At 40.9% G+C, this 26364-nt stretch overlaps 1 protein-coding gene and 1 long non-coding RNA gene across 2 annotated transcripts in view; one reads left to right on the forward strand and one right to left on the reverse strand.

Annotated features, from left to right (window-relative positions):
- The window catches only part of LOC119481616, a 319631-nt gene that overhangs the window by 170258 nt on the left and 123009 nt on the right, over window positions 1–26364 (reverse strand). The window lies entirely within an intron of this gene.
- LOC119481609 (glucosidase 2 subunit beta-like) overlaps window positions 1–26364 on the forward strand; it is a 144600-nt gene that overhangs the window by 13723 nt on the left and 104513 nt on the right. Inside the window, exons 7-8 of the mRNA XM_037758712.1 lie at window positions 7631–7697; window positions 15133–15211. Coding sequence (XP_037614640.1) covers window positions 7631–7697; window positions 15133–15211 — 146 coding nt within the window. The remainder of the gene's footprint in view (window positions 1–7630; window positions 7698–15132; window positions 15212–26364) is intronic.

Consider the following 26364-nt stretch of genomic DNA (forward strand, 5'->3'; position numbering starts at 1 on the left):
CCAGTGACCTAAAGGCTACTTATCTAGCATTTTTCCTGCCTTCAACCTATGACATTACATGCTGATAAATGCTTGAATTTTAATGAATAAGCACCATTAATCTGCCAACAGTATAATTCAACTATGACTCCCTGACTGGCCTTACTGTTATTATTTGAGGTGGCAAGTTGATACTCCTTTCATGCACATTTTTTTCATTTGTGGAGTTGAAGAGATTGTACAAGTGAAGTAATTGTCAAGGAAGTATTTTCACAATGTGTAACTTTTATATTTTCTGTTTTTTTTTTTTTAAATGCGATCTGGCTAGTGCATGGCCCTGAGCTAGTTTTTGATTACTTTTTCAGAAGAGCAACCTTGTGAATTTACTACCTCTTTTAAAATGCTGTTTTTCTGATGAAGTGCTAGGCAACAGTTAGGAATCACCCACGCTGCAGTTTTAAATGTCGTGGTTTCTTACCAGTAGCATTTTATTATCACTAACATTTACATCCTATGCAGTAAGACCACACCCATATTCAAACCAACTTTTAATCAGGTTAGTTTCCATATCTCGAAATTTTCTTGGATTACAAAACTCCTCAAGACTCTCAAAATATCTTTAAGTAAATGGCCAGAGTTTTCTCCACATTATTATAACTCTTTAAAGAGGACCTATTATGCTTTTGTGCTTTTTCCCTTTCCTTTAGTGTGTTACATAGTTTTTTGTGCATGTTAAAGGTCTGCAAAGGGAGTTACTCTCCCTCACAGAAACACTGCTGCTGAAACGCCTCACTTGAAGTCCCGCATTTTCTTCTGTAACGTGGTGATGTCACCAAGTAACACATTTGCGTAATACCTGCCTAGTGGCTAGTTTGGCATGCCCTCAAATAAAGCTAGTTAGAGCGGAGCTGGAGTTGGTTGACCAATCACAACAGAGTGGGCCAGCTGACCAATCAGAGTAGACTGGGCTTTTGTTTCAGACAGAGGATGAAAAGAGATGCTGCAGCACAGCTGGTATGGGAAAAATAAAGTGTTTTTTGAATATTAAAGCATATAAACATATTCTAGTAGAAACCGAAAATACAAGTATGCACCTGAAAATGAGTATAATAGGTCCTCTTTAACATCATGTCATTTTGCCATCATGACCTGTCAACTGACTGTCCGGCTAGTTATGGACTGCGACCTCTTTTCACCCCTTATTCACTGACTAATACACATGCATATTGTATAAACATGTCATGTACGTTTTGAGTGCTTCTAGCTATTTATTGAACCTTTAAAAAACAAAAAAACATCCTTGAACTACAGAGGACCCCTGAGGACAAATATTGAGTTATCTCAATTAAATATAGGAACATCACAACAAAGAAACAGTTTCTTTCATTAGCGTCTTGTCTTTCCCTTTATGACCTGTCAATAGCCTGTGTCAAAATGGGAATGAAAAGCCAGAAGAACAAGCAGTTGAGCCTGCAAAGTAGAACTTAACAGTCTGTCCCTTTTACTGCTGCTGTCGCTCAAACATGTCTCCAGGGCTTCGTGCACAGTTATTGAGAAGTTTTAAAGGGACAGGTTATTTGTACCCTCAAAGGAAATCGCAGTTTCCCAAGCTGCAGTGCTTCTGGTACGATGGAACTATAATTGGACTTCTGAGGAATCTGGAATATTGGGTATTGTTATTACAGTATTGAGTTGCCCCTTTTTATTTAACATGAGAAAATGATATTCCAGAAGTTGCTTTTACAGGACTCTGAGCAGGTACAAGGATATTGCACATTGACTACGTTACATGCACAAAATATACAGTTTTTTGCCCTTATTCTGAAAAAGACAATATCTCTAATAAGCTTATTACGTGGCTAATGAAAATGAATATTCCACTAATATTCCTGTTTACATGCAGTTTTTCGTACTCCGATTAACGTAACCGGTGGTGGACTTGTTCGACCGTGCGACCACAGCCTCCGTCTTTCATTCCTTCAACCACCTTCTTGAAAAGGTCGGCATTGGAGATATTTGCGCTTATCCAAAAACCTGTTTATATCCTAAGTCTTTCATAATGTTTAAAAGTAGGCGGGTTTCTCCTTCCCACCAGAATGCTCCTAAAACCTGACTAATATTGACATATCCCACGTGTCTTAATCGGAAAATGCTCCATTCGGAATAAGGTCTAATTCAGAATATCCAAACGGAATATGCTGTTTACATGACTCGTATCAAATTCAAAATATTCGTAATAATGGTGGAATATTAATAGTGTGCATGTAAACAAAGTCATTGTTTTCACAGATTAAAAGGACCACATTATTGAGCTGCATCCTGTCACTTTATTAGGTAGCTCAGTATTTATGATTCTTGTTACACTTTGCAAAGCATGCTGGGGAATCTGGTTAAATCCTCATTGAATCACAAAGACTTTGCTCTGCCCGGATTGTCAGAAAGGACACTGATCATGTTTGCTTGTTTTTTTAATTTTTAATGCCAATCTCAATAATCTTTGGGTTCACATGGAGGTCACTACCTTCTCTGATGATGTTTATTTGATATGATCTACTCATATAGAGACACATTATACATTAACGTCCATTACTCTCTTTAATGGTACGTCCCAATATGCAAAGCTACACTGTCTCAGAGTTCACCCACAGTTTGAGGGGATTTCCTCGAGTTCATCGGTAATCCAGCGGTTGACCTGATTTCTTTAGCGGACCGTCTTGCAAACCACCTTCCTGCTACTCATGTTTCCAGAAGTACAGTTAGACGCCCTATAGCATAAATTAAGTGTACTGAGATGTTTTCACGTTTCTTAATATTCTTAGGTATACTGTTCATTTTGTATGAACAAAATCATATCAATCATTTGACAGTTATGATAGACATAATTCACGGTCTATTGTTTTTGAGAATCCTGCAATTTCACCTCAAAATTACATCCATATTTGATTGTTTTTTCCAACCATACAGTCCTTCATAATGATTGGACAATGTCATATTCAGAGTCATATTCATTCCTACAGTTCCCCAGCAGTGGTACCCCCCATAGCAGAGTGTAAATGTGAATTTGTTGCATATTCAGATATGCCATTTTTATATATGCAGGTTCGCCATCCCCTTTTGAATCTTTTGTATCATTAGCAATTCATAAAGCCACACTGTAGCGCAACAAATAACAACTCGTTCTTATCAGATAGTATTGTTAGACTGGCCATAAAAGTTTTGATTCTGCACATAAATAAGGAAACCACATGGGTGTTAATTTGGTATAAGAAAGTTTGGCACTTGAAGTAAATTCTGAATCACAAAAGTCTATCTATTCCCCTACCATACTTTAGCCTAAGGGAGATAATTAGTGTTTGTAAGGGAAGATGATTATTGATTTTGTCATATTAATAAAGTAATTTGACTAATTATTAGCGGAGGCCTAGAGGCATAGAAGTTTTAACAAGAAAGTGACAATAACAGAATGATGATACGATGATACAGAGACCCAATTTACACCTGGTAGAAACAGGTATCTGGATATGTTATCTTGATAATCTGAAAGACCTTTGAATTTACACCTGCCATGTAGGGGTGGGGGATAAAAAAATCAATACAGCATAGTATTGCGATTTTTTTCGTGGCAATATTGTATCGATACATGGACGTCAAGTATCGATCTTTTATGATATAAACTATTAACCTCTTAACAATCCAGTCTTCCGGCATTACGATCAGATCCAATATGCCAACTAGGTGTGCAGACTTTATGGATTTGTTGAGTGTGACTATCTTTCGTTTTATTGTAAGACACCTTCAGTTGTTTTACTTGGTGTTGGCACTGGAGAGAGCTCGTTTCACACCTGTTTGCCATCTGTTCTGCTTGATCCGTGCTGTCCCTCTGCAGTGCTATTAAACAACGCATTTCCTCCAGATGTGTTGGATGTCTTTGTATATTTGCGTGTCACCCTATATATGTGGGATTTTGCATAGGGCTGTATGGATATTAAGGAGCATGTAATATACAGTAAGGACACAGAATATTTGTCTTCCAGATTTCAGTAGAAGTTCCCCCGAGGTAACTCGGATGCAGCAGATCCGGTGCCAAATATTTCATGTTCCTACTGCTTTGATATACTCCCATTCCTCCCTACAATTAAAAATAAAATAGGGACCCCTCAACTGCTCTGAAATGTATATTTTAATAATTTTATATTAAAATAATCACAGAAAGTGGGCACATGTTTTTGGTTTATTGTAATTGTTTCTCATTTTTGACATTGCTTTCTATTTCCTTCAATACATTATGAAAATTTACTTACAGTGCCTTGAAACTTGACATAGACATTTCATCTGTGAGAATATTATGTATCCTTTTACTTTTTAAATATTTTTTTAAAAAATATTTTTATGATAATTTAAAGGGATAGTTTGGGTGTTTTGAAGTGGTCTTGTTTGAAGTTCTCTTATCCATAATCAGTGTACGCCCCCTAGTTTGGAGAAGCAAACAGGAGTTACCACACGGAAACAAAGCAATGTACTGCTGTGGACGGGGCCGGCAGCAAAACATATTTCAACCACCTAAAAGAAAGGATAATTTAAAAAAATCAATATCAGTTTCAGTGTACGCTATGTTTAGAATATTTTCACCGCTTTACATAGCCTTCAGACAGCCGTTTCCATCGGGGAACTGATGACGTATCCATCTCTGCTCTTGCCAAAGCCACCATACTCCATTGAAAAAAACCCTGTATTTTACCTCGCAGAACACTGGGGGGGTGCTGGTCTACCGCTGCCTTGATCGGTTAGTTTGTTTGTGCTATTGTGTAACTGTGGTGAATCCAACCTAACCCCTTAAAACCCCAAAGTCACACAATAACACAAACAAACCGATCGAGGCAGCGGTTGACCAGCAACCCCCGTGTGTACTGCGAGCTAAAATTACAGGTTTCTTCAATGGAGCCTGGTTACTTTGGCGAGAGCATAGATTGATACAACAGGTTCAGTTCCCCGTCGGAAAAACATAGTGTATAGCTGTCTCACAGTAAGGTAAACCAATGAAAATATTCTCAATATAGCGTACACTTAAACTGATATTGACTTGTTTTAAGTGAGCCTTTCTTTTAGGTGGCTAAAATACATTTTGCTGCCGGCCCCCTCCACAGCAGTACATTGCTATGCTCCTGTGCAGTAACTCCTGTCTGCTTTTCCAAACTGGGAGCGTGCCGACCGTTATCTACTGTAGGTAATACACTGACTATGGATACGTGTTTTATACAACAGCACTTCAAAATACCCAAACTATCCCTTTAAGCTTTTATTAGAAAGCAGATGGTAGAGACAAAGGTCAACAAGAGTCGAACTGGGTGCATTGCAGTTCATGGTCTGTGCCTTAACGCCGAGGCCACCAGGGTGCCCAGTGGCCCTTTTATTTTTGTTTTTTAATTTAGTTTTGTCACTGCTATTGTCCCATGTTTGAGTTCATGATCTGTGTTTTCTATACATTCAGGAAACAAGCTAAGAGGAAAGGCAAACATTGTGAAAATAATAATGTGAATTTGACACATGAATTTGTCTCATTTGTGATACCTGTCTGTCATATCAGCTCTAGGCTGTTTTAAAATGTAGTATTTACATGTAGGGAAACGTAGAGCGAATAAGGCAATTGGCTCAGCAGCTGTTGTCACAACCCTGAATTTATGAACAAATTTAAATCAGTTTGGCATTGATTTTGTACACTGCAATGTTCTCATTGTGCTGCAGTGTTTTCTGAATGTGACGCAGTATCTGAGTCATTCTGACGCCGTAAACCGGCACCATCTGATGCACCGTTTAGGTTAAAACACATATTTATAGATTCTGTCTTTATGTTAACAGTATCTGCTCTTCTTCAAAGTAAGGGTTCAGTGGAACACTGGCAGCCTTTTGATCCATTTCCATCTCAAAGCCTTTTTTTTTCTTCTCCCCCCTCTCAGAAAGGGGTAATTTCCTGCCTGGAAATATTGCTTATACTGTCTAAAAGCAAGCATAATGTGTGTGTTTTTGTTAGCCTTGGAGTGCAGAGCTTACAATAACAAAGAAAGCTCTGTGTGGATAACACGGTCTGTAGCCTAGGCGTAGATCTGCAGTCTCCTGCTGATATGTTCCATTTTCTCTGTTCTCTTTGTGCCTCTCTTATTTTACGAGTGCGGCGCGCTATCGCCAGGGCAACATGGGTGGATGAGTGATGGTGTCCATTAGTAAACATAGCCCCCTATATGTGCCATCGGCCTAAAGAGCCAATGTCTTGAACCTCCTTCCTCTTATTTTTTCTTCGCCCTCCTACTCTCTCCTCACTTATTTTCCACATTCTTCCCCACTCTTCCTCTTACCTTTTTACCACATCGCCCCCCCCACCCGCCCCCACTCCATCTTTTTTCTTCCTCTGCCTTCCTCTCCTCCCTTCTCCATCTATCCTCCTTATGGTTGTTTTTCATAGCTCTGGCTCCGCAGTAGAGGGAGGGATGAGACCATTTCTCTTCCTCCTTTTGTGCACTCATTTTTTTTTTTGTGTGTGAGATGGAGCGACTAGAGGACGGGTTCAGAATGTCAAGCATTAGGTTGGGAATAGAGCGCTGTTCAAACAAAAGAATAGGCCACTAATATGACAGATGCTGTGTGTATTGCAGAGGAATATTAGCAAATCTTGTTTTTTTCCCCCCTTGGCTGAGTAGAGTCAACAACGGGGGTGAGGAAATCTGGCTTCTCCGTAGACATTTGCTGCTTCCAGTCATGTCGTTGGTGACGAGATGTGGTGCATCTTATAAACTTAAAAAAAAAAAAAAAACAGCTTTATAAATATGGATTCATTTTGGTGAGGCTGCATTTACGAACTGGGGTTTAGTTTTTCGTTACACCCCTACAGCACACACTCAACACAGGCGCTCTACTGTACGCTGGGAAAAAAAAATGCTAATTTCACAATTAGCTTTTCTGTAATTAGCACGGAAAGGTAATTGCGGCGGATGTGCAATTAGCATTATGTAAAGTGCTTTTCCCCAGACTTAGGGGCCAATCAGTTTGCCCCTTTACATTCTCCGTTCTGCTGATGATGTGGGAGATGCTTAGTGCCGAGCATAAGAGAACTTCCTCCTCTCCCTCCCACTCCAATGAATGCGATTCACAAAATGAATCGGTCGGGGTCACATGCTCGCTGGAAAAAAAAAAGGGGGTTGAGGAAGTTTTTGCGTCTCCCTTTTCATCTGCCTGCAAATGTGAATGGAGAAGAGGGAAATCACTGTCATATACCAGCCGTTACAGCACAAAGCCTCCTGATTGCATTCTGGACTCTGACATGCTTTTTTTTTTTTCCTACAGGGAAACCAAATGTTCTTGCACAGCGTGACTGACTCATTGCCTGATTGCCCAACAAGCTCCATCCTCTCCCCCCCGCTCCCCATATTTTTAAATCCAACTCCGGCTCTGTCCTTTTTCTCTATCCCTGCCTCTCAGTTTGCATTCAGATGGATTAGTGTTTATAGCAGTGATTGGCGATTAGAGAGCAAATCCAACATGACTTTGTAATAGAAAATATTACCTCTTTGTCATCGTGACTCATTGTACTTATAACATGAACAGCTACCAGGTAATTTCACATTAACTCAGATGTGATTTGTTTTTTTTTTCTTTTTAGGTCTCAGACATCAGAACAGCACAGTAACCAGCACTTTCAAGTTACTGGACAGCAATAAAGATGGCAGGTAACTAACTGATCATTTCATCGTTAACAATAGAAAAGCTTGTTGCTCCAGTTTTTATGACTCTATAAACTAGGGCTATGTATTGGCAAGAATCTTGCGATACAATACGTATCATGATACAGGGGTTACGATGCAATATATTGCAATTAGGGCTTTCAAAGTTAACGGAATTTGTTTTAACGCCACTAATTTCTTTAACGCATTAACGCAACATGCGATTCTTAATCAATCTCTATTCTGTCTTTCAGAGATTGTAGCAGGTTCAGTTTTAAAAGCTAGAGTGAAGCTACTGGCATCATCTGAAACTAGAAAACCTAAAGAATCCATTGGTACCAACCATGTCATTTTGTTGAGAAGGAAGCTAAATAACGCTCCAAACTGGATATATCAATATATGTATGAAAATGTGTTCTATGGGTACCCACGAGTCTCCCCTTTACAGAAATGCCCACTTTATGATAATCACATGCAGTTCGGGGCAAGTCATAGTCAAGTCAGCGCACTGACACACTGACAGCTGTTGTTGCCTGTTGGGCTGCAGTTTGTCATGTTATGATTTAAACATATTTTTTATGCTAAATGCAGTACTTGTGAGGGTTTCTGGACAATATCTGTCATTGTTTTGTGTTGTTGATTGATTTCCAATAATAAATACACATACATTTGCGTAAAGCAGCATATTTGCCCACTCCCATGTTGATAAGAGTATTAAATACTTGACAAATCTCCCTTTAAGGTACATTGTGAAGAGATAAAAAATTTGCGATTAACTATCGACAATCATGCAATCGATCGCGATTAAATATGTGAATCGATTGACAGCAATAATTGTGATATATTGAGATACTGTGAGCAGGGTGATATATTGAGATTTTTAAATCTAATTTTAGGAAAACTGTCATAGTATAAAGAACCATTTCAGAATAAACAAAACTAACACATTCATACTGCATGTAAAAAACTGCATGTTTTTTGCCCCAAACTGCATGTGATTATCATAAAGTGAGCATGTCTTTAAGGGGAGACTCGTGGGTACCCATAGAACCCATTTTCATTCACATATCTTGAGGTCAGAGGTCAAGAGACCCCTTTGAATTTAGCGTTACTTTGGAGCGTTATTTAACATCCTTCGCGACACGCTAGTATTAGATTGGTATCTTTATTCTAGCTTTAAAACTGAGCCCGTTACAACCTCCAAAAGATCTAATAGTGGTCAGATTTTTTTAGAAGTTAATTAAAAATCAATACAGTGTTTTAGAGAATCGATACAGTATGACAACACATAATATTGTGATACACGTGTATCGATATTTTCTTACATCCCTACTAAAAACCCCTAATCACCCCTCCATAGCCTGTGCATGTGTAATGTGTCAGCCTTGAAATGTTAATAAAAACAGAACCATTTTGTATTAAAACCAGCGTTGGCAAAGGTTTTAAGGGATCCTCTGATTCTGTTTTTTTTTTTTTTTTCGAAGGCCACCACTGATATTTTTATACTGAAACAGATTTTCCCTCAGGATTTTACTCTTGCCAGGGTGAAAAGGCTTCTGTCACAGTATTGAGATTGCTATGAAATCCAATACTAAAGAAATTCTTAAAGCATATTTGCTCTCAGTTTGGGCTTTTTCTCCTCCTACTGTGCAGTTTAAAAAATGTACCAGAGAGGGCTTGAAGGCTGGGGAGCGTGGAAAAAAAAGTACAAGGTTAAAGGTTTTCAAATCTTGCTTTATATTTCAGTGGTGCCTTTTTTTGGGCCAAATGATCTCGTGTCCTTGAACACTGTGCTTCTCCTACCGAACTGCATAGTTTAACAACTGGATACTAAAATGAACAAGGTTTAGTGAAATGAATATGTCCGTGGCACATTTTCTGACATCCTATTGTAAGAATGAACTACAACTTACAAGTTAACAACTCAAAAAGAAGGACTATCCAAGGATCTTGGAATTCCTATTATTAATGGTACATTTAGTTCTTTTGAGGTGTAAAGCTTTTCAATGGCAAACTCTCCTGATTAATTTAACACCCACAAGCTAAATCCATAAATTTGCACAAAATACACCTCCTTTAGGGCAGGTATTTAGTATTATAGACAACACTGTGTATGACAACAAAGGTAGCTGTGTGTAAAGAATAAAACCTGTAATTTCTGTCAATGCAGATAAAGGGAATATTACCATGTCACATGGGGCAACAGATTCACAGAACTCCTGTTCACTCAATTCTTGTAGAAATCCTGCTAATGCAACAAAGTGAAACAACTAGGGCTGTCAAAGTTAATGCGGTAATACCGTGTTAACGCAAATTCGTTTTAACGCCACTAATTTCTTTAATTTAATTTAAATTTTCTATATTTTATTTCTGCTAAATGCAGTACCTGTGAGGGTTTCTGGACAATATTTGTCTTTGTATTGTGTTTTTAATTAATTTCCAATATTAAATATATACATACATTTGCATAAAGAAAGCATATTTGCCCTCATGTTGATAAGAGTATTAAATCACTTGACAAATCTCCCTTTAAGGTACATTTTGAACAGATAAAAAATGTGCGATTGATTTGCGATTAATCAATCATGCAATTAATCACGATTAAATATTTGAATCGATTGACAGCCCTAGAAACAAGATAAGAGATGAGTCAGATAAAGAAGATCCATAACACCACTGGATTAAAATAATGACTCATATTTTTTACTTTCTTGTTTATTGTATCTTTCATTGCTCATGCTATAAGATGAATGGGTGTTTCGTGAGTACCTGATTCACATCAATATGTATATGTACTCCTCTCATTAGTTCCACCTTAACTTTTGATGCAGTGAAGTCTCATCAGTCTGAGCTGAATGCACACGTCTCATTCCCCGGAACTCCTACACCCATTTGTTCTTCAGCAAACTTCAAAAAAGTAATTCATTGCCTTATTTGCATTGTTTAATCTTCAAGTCCCAACAGACCCACTTGTCGCCCCGCCCTCCCCCTTCCTACCCCGCAGCCACCCAAGCTGACTCACTTGCTGTCGTGAGCAGTGTTTAACCTCTGCTCAGCTCTAAAGAGAATGGCATCCGTTTTTGCTTTCGAGCAAGATACTTTAAATTTGCTGGTGGCTTGCAGAAAAAACAGAGCGCGTCATATCCAATGAGCCTGTCCCTTTCATGCTTTTTCTCCCCACCCCTCACGATCCTCACCTTCCCACACCACGCCTGGAAAAAAAAAAAATCAATACTGCTTAAGCTAACTGGGCATATTCTCCCGGAAAGGAAGCAGGGCTGGGCATAGTAAACTGAAAGCGCTATAAAACATATGGCTGCATCGGGGACGAAGTGCTTGTGCAGCGTTTTTTTTTTTTTTTCCAGACAGCGCTATGTGCCCACTTATGCATTCCTGCGCCTGGATGTGTACCATTATTCAGCCCTTCTGCCCCCCCCCGATCCCTTCCCCTTCCCTCCCCAGCTCTGCCTCCATCCATCCACTCCATCCGCTCCATCCCAAGCGGTGTCTCTGCGCTTAAACAAACACATTACTAAGCTGAAATATCTGCAAGTGCCGCTTATTTCTGCACGGCTGTTGTTTCAATCCGTCAGTCAATAGGATCCGGCGAGTCGGCCATCTTGAGGCAGGACATGTATTGATGCCCATTTGAATAAAGCAGGAGGTGGAGGCTTTTATAAATGTATGCTACATCACCATTTTTTCCGTGTAAGGCTCCGCAGCTCGCACGCCCAAGTGTCAAGCTGGATTTAGTCTCCGTTATGATAAATGCAAATGCCAAAGTCACTGTTATACCTGATGCTTGCACATTGCCAGGCAAATTTTGCTGACTTTGAACCAGATTAGCATGCACATCGCAGACTCTTTATCTTGTACAAAAAAGCTCTTGGCTTCGTCCCTAATGACACTTAGCAAAACACTACCCCGTTCTTAATCCACTCGATTGGAATTGCTAATTATCTTTAATGCAGATTCGCAGATAATTGTTCTCTCATTTATACTGTGAACTAATCTCATTTTTGTGTCTGTTTAGCCACCAATAATTGCTTCACGACAAAAAATGGCAACTCGTTTTTTTTTTTTTCATGAAGTTTTTGTATCCACTCTGAACTACATAAAGGAATATGTGGGAAGTTAACATGCTGCTGAAAAACAACTATTAACTCTATAGAAATGTTATTTTTCCTGTGATTTGTGTTAGCAGGTTCAGACATTTTTGGCCACATCTAGAACATGTGGTTAGTTGAGGTTCAGTCAAAGATACTCTTTAACCAAGGCCTATTGAAGGAGGCTGAGTCACACGTCATCAACGCGTCATATCTTTTAAGGGTATAACGCATGCGCAGTAAAATCTGGTCTGCCCTTGCCGAAATTGAGCCAATCGCAACGCTCGACCGCAGCTTTAGTTACACTGGGCATGCGTTATACCCCATACCCCAAGACCGATGTCCGCCCGTGACCCAGCCACCTTTCCATAGGCCTTGTCTATAACGAGGGTGACACATTACAAGCTCTGCCAATGGTTTGAAATGGTATACACTTCCTATCTCTTAAGTGGGCGTGGTCATGGCATGTTTGCCTCTTCCCTCCACCCACCCCACCACCTTGTTTGAAAGTGTTGTGAACGTCACGTGGATGGATGAAAGCAGATTGGATTGGATTTGAATAATGTATTTATATTCTCTTTGATAACATTAGATATTTACACAGCTAACAGCCATATTTAGCATTACGAAAGGAGTTAGTTAGGGCGTTAGCGAACGTTAGTTGCCGGATCTCGCCAGAGTGTGTCGCTGAGACAGAGAAAGATCTCGAATTAAGTTCATTTTCTCCTGATTTGTCTAACAAAATGCCATATTAGTGTCAGAATGTTCAAAAAATATCTGGCTCGTGAAAAACGAGTCCAATATGTACTTTGGTGACTATGGGGCGAAAGGAGTTAATAGACTCAGGACATGCCGCGAGTCCCCTAAAGAGGCAGGGCAGTGGCGAAACACACGTGACACAGATACAGGAAACTGACTCTCAGTGCACCGTCTCCTTTCCAAACTGTCTCCGGTTAAGTCCGAAAGTTTCTAACTATCAGTTTGTACTATGGGGAAAATAAATCTCCCCCACACATTGGTCATTAAGGTAGCTTGTGGACTTCCTCGCCATTAATTCATCCCGAACCTTCCCAAGCGCCACACACAAGTGCAACCCACAGTGCCAGCTGGCAGGCAGTTGGCAGCCCAGTGCAGGATTAACTGGTACCAGTATGCTGGCCTATAAATAGAGCGTACCAACTGCTTCAGGAAATGAACCATGATGGAGCCTCCCAAAGGCCCACAAACAGGTTGTGCTTTTTATCCCCTCCTCTCTGTCAGGATTAGTGTGTGTGCGAGAGTGAGTTCTCTAATGTTTATTACTGTCTCTTCTAGTCAAGGTGTGCGTTGCAAAGCACCTGCTTTCATGATTTCATGATCTATATGCGTATAAATGCCCTCCGTGATTGGGGCCAAAGCCAGTTTTCTTCACACGAGATTTTCAGAGCCGCCGCCGCTCTGCAGCCTCTGTGCCGCCTCACAATGGAGCGAGCCATTGTTTTTCTCCAGCACTTACCCCGAGCATTGATCCTCTGTAGTGGAACAAGCTATTCGCTTTGTATGTTTGCCGGCACTTCCGCTTTTTGATGGACTCCCGGGATTGATCCTGGCTATGCAGTCATTATCTCAGCTCAGTAATGTTAGTTTAGGTGGAACCTTGGGAAGAAAGACACCAGCAGGGAAGAGTGGCTTAAGAAAAGATCTAAGTGTTCCAGGATGAGAGGCGGTGTGTGTGTGTGTGTGTGTGTGTGTGTGTGTGTGTGTGTGTGTGTGTGTGTGTGTGTGTGTGTGTGTGTGTGTGTGTGTGTGTGTGTGTGTGTGTGTGTGTGTGTGTGTGTGCGTGCGTGCGTGCGTGCGTGCGTGCGTGCGTGCGTGCGTGCGTGCGTGCGTGCGTGCGTGCGTGCGTGCGTGCGTGCGTGCGTGCGTGCGTGCGTGCGTGCGTGCGTGCGTGCGTGCGTGCGTGCGTGCGTGCGTGCGTGCGTGCGTGCGTGCGTGCGTGCGTGCGTGCGTGCGTGCGTGCGTGCGTGCGTGCGTGCGTGCGTGCGTGCGTGTGTGATTTTGATTGTGCTGTGTGTTGTGTTGTGTGCTACTCAGAGTGAGATAGGCTAAACGGACAGAGAGTCTGAGTCAATGCAATCTTGAAAAAGGCCCAAACTGATGTAAAGAATGAGCTCACCCTGAAAGGACAATGTTCAACTTGTCCTCCTATCAGTTGAAACACTAGTAACATTTGTTTGCAGTTCAATGTACAGAGAATGCTGCTTTTTTTTGCCATCCCTAGAGGAAAACACAAGTACCGACCGTTCATTGCAGCCCAGTCGCACGGAAAGGCATGAGCATGACGCCATAATGCGTAATGCAAAAGCGTATAATAAGAACGAAGATCCTGCTTTTGGCATTTCATTTGTACACTGTGCAGTCTGTACTGACTGCAATGTAAATGCATCCATGTATATATGCTACACTCCGAGCTAGTGACGTAGAATAAAAAATGTATGGCGGCCGGGAAACCCAGGACTTTCAACAAGGAGACCGTTGTTCGAGACCGGTGTGTAAGTTCCGATAGTGACATTTTTAACATGTTTTTTTAGTGATGTTTTTTCCGTACTTCTGTTACTTAGTTTACGTACTTATTTTAAGGCCAACCATGATGTTTTTTCCTAAACCTAACTAAGTAGTTTTGTTGCCTAAACTTAAGTGTTTTTGTTGCCCCCTGCTGGTATTGCATTTTCGTACACGCATGTAATATTCATGCCTTGGCGAGACAAAACGTGACCCTGACACGCTATCCTCTGGTAGACAGGCTGGTCTATTACACGCTTTGGAGTGATATCGAGTTGTTCTGTGATAACTCCAAACAGCTTGTGCACCATAATCCATGTTTTGTGAAGCCAAAAGATCGTGCTTTGTGTCCAAAAGTACAAGATGTTATTTTAGTATTTTTCTTTTCTTTTCTTGCAAAGCTCAAGTCCCCCTACAGTGGAAATGTTTTGCTGGCCCTCAGGTGCTCTGGAATACACTCTGTACCTTGTGAATAGGTTGTTTGTGTCAGTTGCAGTGGTGATGGCATCAACATGTTCATAGCCACAATCATATTTAGAAATATATTTGATCATATTTTGCTTTAAACTGTGAGGAATGCTAATATACTAACCACATTTTGTTAATAAACTTTAGCTAATTAATTTCATTGAGCTCATCTCAAGACTGGAACTCGTATGTTTTGAGATGGCTTGTTGACTTGAACGTCCTATTTTTGCTGTTTTATTAATCCTAGTGTAGGAGGACATTCCTAGTCATTGTACCAAAATACTAAGACTAAAACACTGCTGTTATCTGTCTGTTTTTTTTTTTAGTATAACAGTGGATGAAGTCCAGGCTAAAGTGGCACTCGTCCATGATGAAGAGCGGGTTCTCTCTGAGGACGAAGCAGTGGTAAGTCGTCTTTTATTCATACAGTTTATACTACAATGGGTGTGGGGACCAGCAAGGTCACTCAGGTTGTGTTCTGAATCCAAGTCCTATCTGACCTTGAGGTACTTGGTTTCCCTGACAGAAACAACAAAATGGTGTGTAGCAAGGTATTTGTAATATATCATCTATACATTGGTATACAGCATGTCCACTTTGATATTGAAAGAGATATTCTTTAAAGGATAAGGGTGGTGTTAATTCTATATCTTTCGTATTGTCAGTATATCCCATGAAAAAAAAACAATCTAACCTTAACCAAATATTTATTTAATGGCTAAGTCATTTCCTAAAACAACTGGACACTGTAGATCTTAGCAAACATTACTCAAACAAGACTTAATATTGCATTTATTGGGAACCATTTGCCGTATATATGTATGTGAGATTGAAGTAAAAGTAGCTCACTATTGCGTGCCACCACCATCATCCATACATACACCATATCAGATCTGCAAGCCAATGCAAATGCGTTTAGATATCCAATCTCAGCCATACAGTCAAGTCGTGTAGTTCAGCGTTTTTCAGATTTGCCACACAACAAGCCGATATACGTCTTCATCCGTCTTGCCTCCTCTGTGCTTTTTTTGCATCTTGCTTGGGTTGACTGTCTCGTCTGCCGGGGTTCACTGTTTCCTCCACTCGTACAACAGGGTCCCTTCCAAATTCATTTGAATTCTGAACAGGATGAGCACAGTTTCCCAACAGTGATTTTCCCTGAAGCTGCAATGTGTGAGAATGCGGCTGTCGGTTTCACTTTAAACTTGTTGAGCCTCCCTCTCACCAGGCAGCAGATATCAAAATCTCTGGCTGTAAACAAAATGGCTAGAGCTCAATTTTTTCCTCTTCTTCTCTCGGTTTCCTTTTTCTACTATAAATGGCAATTGGTATGCACAATCATACACTCCTGCATGAAAAAAAAAAAAAACGTCTGCTGGGTTCTCCTACTGCGGGGCAGGAAAAGTTCAGCTTGTGAGTAGGTTGCTGAAAATGTGTTTACGGAGATGTTCAGAAATGAAGTTTGCAGTATTTACGATTAGAGGTAGAAATGTCCTCCACTCTGTTAGGGGTGACAATGTGTATCTTGCATTGGCTTGCTCATTTTAGCTGCTCTAAAATGTCTAACTAGAGAAATTGTTTGGATGTTGTGGTGTTAATTTATAACAGGAGGAAAAAAAAGCTAAGCAGCACCAAAACTGTAACCAACATGAAAGACTGCCGGATGGGGAAAAAAAAATCAGTGCTCATTTGTTATTTCTGGTGGCTAACGGGGAGGCATTCCTAATGAATTCAACTACATCTGAAGAGGGATGAATCCGTATGAATATGCATGAATATGAAAATGCGCACTTAACTGCAACCACAACAAACGGCGATCAAGCCGGGGCAAATTAAACAGGGTGCCATTGACAGTAGTTAACAGGCAATTTGCATTAGAACTGACAAGCGGCCCTGTGTTAGCACCTTAATCAAGGTCCAAGGGCAGCAACAGTTGTACCAAACGAGAAGTTAATTCTGTGTACAGGGAGGGATTTAGAGAAACGATTTCGCTCCATTACCATCTATTAATTCTTTGCCATCGCCTCCTTGGCATTCTATCATAGAAATACATTTCCTGCCGACTTTAACATTGCAATTACGCTGCTGTGCAGCCAGTGCGTACCTTGAATATGTGTAAATCCTTTCAGGTTGATGAATAAATAACACAGGTGTTGAGAGAACGCAATAACGCTGCTGATTTCTTACAGTATATGTGGACAGAAAGGGGGGAAAAAAAGTGATTTCCTCATCGGTGCTCAGTTGTAATGTCTGAAAACCTTGATTACTTTTCTTCCGCCACACTCACGGATAGGGCCCTATATTGTTTATTGCACGCTTATTCAATTTGTGTCATTTTCGCACCTTTTTATTAGTTTCCCCCTTTCTTTCTCTTAAGAAGCTTTGGCCTCCACAGAAAATTTTGTTTCCACTTCAGCGGCCCAGATAATTCAAGAACAGAGAGGATTTTCAGGAGAACAATTTGATGATCAAAGGAGGCTCTCCACTCGGGAGGGAAAAGGGATATTCTGACGCGGCGCTCCCCTTCAGTATTCTATCATTATGTTATAGCCCTCCATTCCCTTAGAAACCACTGTTAATGTCGATTCACTCGCTTTTAGAAGGTAATCATAGGTATCCAAGAATGTCTTTTCATTGTGAAAAAGAAATAGCACCATTCTTGTCGAGTTGTCTCCTTTTTAAACCTGAGCCGATATCATTTCAATACTCAAACTGAAACATTTGCACTAAATCAGCTCTTAGTAAAGTCTTGCAAAGAGAGGACAGTCCTCACTTTTGGCATCAACCATAGGACAATACATTCTCAGAAGCACTGATGTGTGACCAAGCTTGGACTGTAGCTATGCGCTGGAGGAAATTGCCTTCTCTCAAGAAATGGGCATTTGTGCGGAGGTGAAATTCACTTATCCATCTACTACCCACCCGCCTCCCTTCAAAGCCCCTTACTCGGTCTACCAGAAACTAGTAGACGGAGTAGAGTATTTCTTTCTCTTTCGAACAGGAGCATGAAATAAATCCCCTGATTAAAAATAAAGTCAACCTTTGGTGTTCAAGCACCTTTTGGTGCTGATAAGAAGAGAGCAAAGATGGAGGAATTTCACCTTTTTTAAAGTGTGCAGATGAAAAACATTGCTGTAGGTGCTTGCAAGGTTGGGGATTCCCCTTAACAGCTTGCTAGTGGGTATGAAAAATCTTACTCGCACTTTAATAATATTGGCTATACCCTAGGGGTTCCTATATACAGTAGAAGAGCTGTCATTGGTTGGTAACAAGGCAGAAATGAAGACCGTATAGTTGGGAGGTAGTGGTGCATGGACAAAGGGAAAAACAGAACCTTAAACATCTCATTATAATGAACTCTTTGGCATTTATAACTAGCTTTAGGAAATCCTGTATGGTATAGCAATACTCCATTTTTCAGTGCTTGATAGAAAAGGACTGCTCTGAAGTTGTATGTTCTTCTCATTCTATAAACTAAGCTTATACTAGTATGATGTAAGACTGCTGCTAATTTCATAGTTTAAGTTTATTATTGAGTAGTTGACAAAACCGTGTAGTTTTAATGTTGATTTAGTAGCTGTTCTGGAGCTTTTGACTATATCACATGATCTTTACCAGCAGACGGAGTTGGCCCAATTGTCATTGAATTGTACATGTTCAAATTTCCAATTTTTCTTCTCCCTGAGCACTTTGAGGAGATTGAATTTGAGAATGAACTTTGAAACTCAATATTATCGAGTACTTTAAAGAAAATTGTCTCAAAAAATTGTTATCATAGTCAAGTAAAAAAATACAGATCAAAGTTATTAGGGCTGGAACAGTGGGGCTACCTCCAGGTCTGAGAAGTGTAGCCAATGCGTAAATGTCTTAAACTTGCATTATTTCTAATAGCCAGCAGGGGGCGACTCCTCTGGTTGCAAAAAGAAGTCTGATTGTATAGAAGTCTATGAGAAAATGTGCCTACTTCTCACTTGATTTATTACCTCAGTAAACATTGTAAACATGAGTTTATGGTCTCAATCGCTAGTTTCAAGTCTTCTTCAATACAGCATGATGTTCATTTTGTAAATTATGGTCCCATTTAGAGTCAAATAGACCATAAAGCAGGGGATGCTTTAGGGCGTGGCTACCTTGTGATTGACAGGTCGCTACCGCGGCGTTGTCCGGTCTGGGAGTTGTCCGTGTTTTTGTCGTAGAACTTTAACCCTTTCACAGTGTGTTTTCAGTTCATGAAAGTTAATTATAACATTTTGGTCGCCTAAAAATGTCTTATTCAGCATTACGTTGTGCTTAGCTGCATCCTCTCGTGTCACTTCTTGTTGCAAAAATCCAAGATGGTGACGGCCAAAATGCCAAACTCCAGGCTTCAAAACAGTAGTCCACAAACCAATGTCACCAAGTCACAGTGACTACGTTCCCTTCTTATCTCTGCATTGAAACAATTTGTTGTCATTGTTAAAAATTTACAGCAATTTTGATAAACAAGTACGTGTTTTCAAGTTACATTCTCGAACGTCTCTACTTTCTTCTCTTTGGCGGCACCCATGGCGATAAGCGGTAGTTGCAGGTGTGTTTTTGGATCTCACTTCCCAGAGATCCAAACGGTGTTGCCGCTTGTGTTTTTTTTCCCCCCGGGAATGTCACCACTGATATCCACATCATAATATAGCAAATGCAAGGGCTTTCATCAGTGGGCCACACTGGGAAATTGTGTTGGAGATTTTTTGATCATAATTAACTGAACGGACAAAAAAAAGAGACAAAAGACATATTAATTGCTAATGAAAGATAATCCATAACATGACTACTGTTATCAACAGCATCAGCCTTCCCTATACCATATATCCATCCCTGACATTTCTCTGTCGTAGTGAGTGACAGATTGACGGCGTCCCACAGAGCCAGAAAGCACCTGCAAAGCAAGCCGGGCCTGACGCGACTTCACCTTTTCTATCTTGGCAACAACACTGAGCTCTCTTGATGTTCACAACATCTACTGATACACAGAAAACAAACAGCCGGCACCTCGCGTTGTCCCCCCCCCCGCCCACCTCTAGTCACTACCAACCAAGGTCAGCCGCTCGGCCCGGCTTCTTCACACCATCTGTTTGGGCTGGTTGACATTTGGCCTCAGCCAACACTCAGATCTCCCTTCAGAGGGGGGCATTCTGTTTTTGTATTGTATATCAAGAGGGCAGATATCATTTTTTTTTTTTATCTAAAAGGCAAGCATTAAGATCTTGACTGTAACTATTGCACATTTAATCAACCCAAAAGATTGTAAGGTTATAATTCAAATCACAGCCACATGAATAGGAAGGCATTCATTTCAGTACATCTTGCATGATGAGGCTCTTGCCAGCCTCCAGAAGGGGGCAGCAGGCCTCTAAGCTGAGTGCGAGCTAATGGAAAAAATGGAAAGTCACATTCACAGGTCATTTAATCTCTTTGTTTTGTCATGGGCTGGGCCTCTGGTGCTGTTTTCCTGCCTCGCTCGCTCTCTCTCTCTCTCTCTCTCTCTCTCTCTTTCTCTCTCGTTCTCTCAGAAAAAAAAGAGAGATCCCTCCTGTTCAGAAATGAACAATCCTCATCCGCCTCCAAGAATTTCCTTTTTCATGCATTTGTAGGGAGGTTTCGTAACGCTTGCAGTGATTCTAGGATTTAATGTGTGTGTTCTGAGGAGAGTTTTGGGTCTGGATGGGACTACAAGAGCAGTTTTTTTTTTTTTTTTTTTTCACTGTCTGTATTTAACTTTCTGAAATGCCTTTATTTGGAGCAATGTATGCTCTTGCGTCACTGCGAGTAACCTAGAAGTTTGATATCTGCAGACCTAAGCTGTACTTAAGGATTCCAGTATTACTGAACTGACTGTATGGATGTAGGCCATGCTGTTACTTTACAGTGTACGCACAGCTATACTACGCTAGTGTGTTTGCCTCTGGATTACATGGTAATAAAGGTAAACCATACACAGCTTTCTAATTTAGATGGTAGATTTAGGTATGTGCAGGCGAGCAGAATCATGGTAGTAAACACTGGCAGCCATATACGGGTTTTTGCAGATCCGTTTGTGTATTCCAACAAGATTATAGTCTTGTGTTAAAAGCCTGCTGGGTGTATGAGGCTGGCTGGGTTGAGGGCAAAAAAAAGGGGGTTGTCTGCCCCTTCCCCCCCGCCCCTCAGTACCATTCATCACCTCCCATCACACGTGTCATGTTTTCGCTCCCCAGCCGGAGCGCTTTCAAGCTATATAATGCGAAATGACAGGCCAAAACCAGAGGTGGAGTGATATGCGGTTTTGCAGAGCTGAGGTAGAGAAAACTGACCTGCTAAAAAAAAACGCTGTTACGTGTCATGTTCCTTTTGAGATAGGAGGACAGCGAGGGGAGGCGAAAGAAGGGGGTACGATTACTGATTTGGGTGGTAACTGTGATAGACGTTTTTTTTTTTTTTTTTATTTGTTTCAGGCCGCGCACCTGACACTCCTCAATCTCTCGCCTTGCCCTCTTCCTCTGCGCCTCTAATCTTCTCCGCACTCGTCAGTTGTTATGTAACCGCCGCGATTGGATGCGCTCGAGGTCGCGCGGGTGGCGCAGGTAATGGAACCAGTGGGAGGTCAAAGGCAAGAGAGGGAAGGAGCAAAGTGAAGAGGCATCGTTTTATGCTCCTCCAACAAGTCCTGATAGAGGTCTTGTATCAGGAGGTGTCTTATTTATCTATCTGTATGTCTATCTGTTACCTACTCTCTGTTATCTGTCACTTTTTTCTTCACTTACTTTCTATTTACAGTTTGTTTCTTGACTTTTTTATAAGCATCCCCCCCCCGAAGTATGAGAAATAATTGAAAAAAAATAGTGAGATGCATAAAAAATACAACACTGTCAGACTTAAGAAAGTTGAATCACACGGCTGTGTTTGTACCGCTTTGACTCCATCGCCGAAAATTCTGTGTTACAAGCTGTACTGACAAACCAGCCTTAAAGCAAGCTCAAGGCAATCGTTTGTATTCTTATCAGCTTTAACCACTTGACAAATACTATTGATGTTGCACCCGTGTAACTGCGGCTCCCACGAACAGGGTACACACTGTGCAATGAGCAACGTCCAGGGAGAATAGACATCGGTTTCCTCTGGGACAATCTATGCTTCCCAGGTGAACGCATTGATCAGTGATCTTGTACTGTATCGCAAGAACAGAAAGGATGTGTTAGCAGTCTCTCAATATTCCCCTAACATTTCTGGAACGTTTTAGAGGGATTATTCTTAAGTTATGCTAATGATAGAAAGTGGATAATCGGCTTATTTTATATACAAGCATTTATTTTTTTACAGTGTAGTTGTAGTTGGTGATATATAGTTAAAAGTCAGCGTCACAATATTAAAGTAGTAATCCTGAAGACAGTTCTGGTTAATTTGGCGACACCTGTGGTTACTTGTGATAACAACATGTGTGTTTTAATACTGCAGAAAGCACTGGAGCATCTACTTTTTTGTCAGAAATACAACAGAGGATCATCTGTGCTAATCAACCAAACATGCATTGTTTAGATATAGAAGCCAGTCAAAATAATTGCAACTGCAATCTGAATTCATGCTCTGTGCACACGCAAATATTTCTCCTCTCACAGCAGAGCTCTGTACCGGTAACAAGAGATGGCTACTTTGCTGAGGCCGAAAATGATTTGTCTTGTTTCGTCGGTGTATTTTTGATTAACGATCATGGTCAGCGCTAACCGCGGTGACAGGTACACGACGGTGCATTTTTCTTTTAGTCTGACTGCTTCAAGCTAAAAGCCAACCAGTATTTCGCCAGTTAAATGCTTTTAATACGAAGCAGTGATAAAAAGTTGGGTGTGCATTAGCAGTAACTTAATACCGTTCAGATACAACTGTAGGAGACTGAACTGTAAGGCTGATATTAAATTAAATTAGTGTAATGCTGCATTGTTTCCTGTGAATCCCTCGTGTGTGACGGCAGTTTCAATCTAGTGCAGGAATGTCGGACTACGGCGCTAACAATAAAAAAGATTATACATAAAGTGGTGATTACAGAATGTAAATACATTTAAAGGTACAGTGTATAGGACTTGGCAGCATCTAGTGGTGTGGTTGCAGATTGCAACCCACTGAGTACCCCTCCGCTCACTCCTCCCTTTCCAAGACTGCGGTAACGTGAGCTGCCAAGTGCAAAACCGCAGTAACGCCGTTCTTGTCACTCAGAATCCATCCTTACCATAATAACACTACTTTAGGAGCAACGGAAGTCAGATGGCGGCTGGCGGTACCACGATTTTGCACTCTACTAATGATGTTACAGCAGTTTCACCAGCGTGTCAGAGAACTACAGTGGCCTGTAGGTAACATAAAAACGTGAAAGTCTCTCTCTAGAGTCAGTGTGTGGTTTGTCCACACTGGGCTACTGTAGAAATATGGCGGAGCAACATGGCGGACTCTGTGAAGAGGACCCGCTCCCTATGTAGATATGAAGGGCTCATTCTAACAAAAACACAACGATTCTTAGTTTCAGGTGATTATACACTAAAGAAAAAATAGCTATGAGTATTATATTCCATTTCTGCTAATAGATCCCCCGAAATGTTACACAGTGTTCCTTTAATGGCTATTGCCGTAAAATGTCGACCATGAATTGTATCAAAATGGGGATTTGATTTCATGAACATTTTCAGGGTTATAACTTAAAAAGGAAAATGTTTGTATTTTTCAACCGAGGTTTTACAATTATGGCCGTTCTGACTTTGTATTCATCACCTTTGCATTACAGATTTGAGAATCACACCTCGAGCAAAACAACGTATATCGGGACAGGCAGCACTATCTGAATGACCTTGATTTTCTTTTACATAAATCATTTGAAATGTTTGTCTCCGAGTCCAAACAAAAGTAAACACAGAAAGTAGTTCCCTGAATTAGCTCTTGTAGCTAACTGCATAGGGATCTATGTCACCGTTAGAATGACCACAATTATGAGAATAAGACTCAGGTTGACAATTTCCCTGTTAATAAGGATAGTTTTCAGATATTGCTGTATATGGAGAACATGTCAAACGAAACATGTAAAACTAATACCTGAGTTTTTAAGTAAACCTTGCTCAAAAGAATTTATTTCACCATCAATTCTTTTAAAAGATAACCTGATATGATCAATAATATAAGATTCTACTGAAAGTCAGTAAACAATAATGTAGAATTATTGCCCAGCCGCACAATATAGTCACCTGCTTATTGTATCACACATCCTGCTGAGCTGCATTTGTTTGCAGATGAATTGCAGAACTCAGTATTTTATTTCTAAATATCAAGTCGCATCTAATATCCTCTGACCCCAGCCAGACCACCGGCTCCCTGGAAGAACATGTTGTTGAGGAACCTCATATCCTTTGTGGTGTACACGGTTGATGTGTTTTGTGTTTCCATGGTGACCCCCGCCGTGCTGCACATAAGACAATAATGAAAGGCTCTCAGAGGCCGCAGGGGCACCAGAATAGTGCACGTCCTCGACGTTTCAGCTATCGCGGCACTCGGGAGGAGTTACACAACCTGACGTTCACCCTGAGAATGTTTCCTTCCCCCCATCAACTCTGGGCTTTTGAGACCGGCAAAGATTGGGCTTGCTAGCAAAGGGATGACACACGGAATGACAAAACTCCTGTGTCTGTCTGTCAGGCTTGGTCTTTATCCGACTGACATTTGCTGGCTCAGGCTCATCCAGGCTCTGGAGAAGCCAGGGATAAGAGTCAGACACAGATGGCTTTTTCCCTTGCAATTCTGTCTAGCGTGAGATTCAGAGGGGGGGAAAAAAATTGTTTCCAAATCTTCATCCTGTTTTTACAGACTCTCTGAAATATAATTGCCTCTACAAAAGTATAAGAATCCAGTGAGTCTTCACATACTGCAACAATGTGTTTTCCCGCCGTGCTTTATTCTTTTTTGTCTACGCTGACCCAACCTATCGGTGATTAAGCCTCGATAGGGGCTGTTACTTCAGCAGAGACATTTCTTGTCCTCTGAGTAAGTCAAAAGAACAATGCAAGAGAAGCCTTGTGCCATTTAAAAACTGATGAGCCAAAGCCAGCATGAAGGAGGAGAGGGGAGGTGTAGGTGTTAAATTGATTGGCGAGAGAAAAAAGCATCTGCTCTGCAATAGCTCAACAGTCGCCTCAGAAGCACGCCCGCTATTGTTTCCAAATAAGGATCCCCACTTCTGTGTGCCGAGGAGTGTCGCCTTCAGAGGACATGTGTAAGAGGGATAGGAATTGTTACATAAGAAAACATAAGAGACGTTTTTTTTTTTTTTCAGCTTCCAGAACCTTGATCTATTGTCTTTTTTTTCCATAGCTGCCTCAACCCCTTTTCTGTTCTCCAGGCAGTACAGAGTTAATTCGTGGGCAGAGAACAAAAGACAGGGGATATAGGGCTGCAGTCAGCAGCTGATCCAATGACAGAAATGGCACCGAGGCGAGAGGGTCCCAGGTGTAGCCATGACTCGAGTAGCACTCAGAGATAGGGGGGGGTTGTGATTGAGGGGGGCAAGGAGCGAGAAAGTAGCATGGGGGCACCGTGGAAAAACTTGCGTCCTGTGTGACAAGCTGCCTGTTGTGTGCATACTCCCTGACAGCAGGAAAAGCAAAGAGACAGGACACCCGACCCCTTTGACCTTCGCCGGAGTAAGACGGGACTCAGACTTCTGTTACTGAACAGCAGTGGCATGAGTGCGCACCTCTCCTGTCTCTGCATTTATTTCAGTAAACAGTTTGACGTCACCGGCGTTCAGATAGAAGAAACGTTTGCTGACTGGAGAGGCCAAAATGCTACGAGAAGATATTTTTGTATGCATAGTGACTTTTTTTTTTACATGCTGTTCAGTCTTTTGTTCATCTGCATTGGCCTCTTACACAAAAAAAGATAAGATAAGCCTTTATTGATCCCCAGAGGTGTTACAGTACAGCAGCATAAAGGCAGATTAAGTACAAATAAATAGAGAAAATAAAAGAGGAATATACAACTAGTGGGAGAGTAGAAACTATACAAAACTATACAGTACAAGAATGAGTACACAAGCAATTAAAGACGAGGTAGTGACAAGTTAAAGTGACACGGTAAGATTAATAGCAGCGAGTCTAGTATACATGTAATTATTACACGGCTTTGTTGAATACTTGATTCTGATTGGTCAATCACAGCGTTCTATGGTCTGGCGGACCGTTTCTGTGTCAAAATATTGATTTCTTAAGTAAGTAGCCGTGTATTAGACGGGATAATGTACAGCTAGCTGGTCATTGTTGTAAAATAAACTCCTTCCTGTCGGGGTTTATTTCACCACAATGACCGACTCGCTGTACATTATCCCTTACATAGTGTACACTAGAATAACAAGTACTGTGATTCTGTAATTAATGATACTTCTGTATTAATATAGCAACATAGAAATATAATACAATATAAATAAAAAATATATATATATATAAAACAGTAGAAATAGAAAAAGTAGGGGTATAAGAAAATATCGAAAATATTGAATACTGCGATATGTTTTGTGA

This window comes from Sebastes umbrosus, chromosome 22, assembly GCF_015220745.1.
Source record: "Sebastes umbrosus isolate fSebUmb1 chromosome 22, fSebUmb1.pri, whole genome shotgun sequence".
Taxonomy (NCBI): Eukaryota; Metazoa; Chordata; class Actinopteri; order Perciformes; family Sebastidae; genus Sebastes; species Sebastes umbrosus.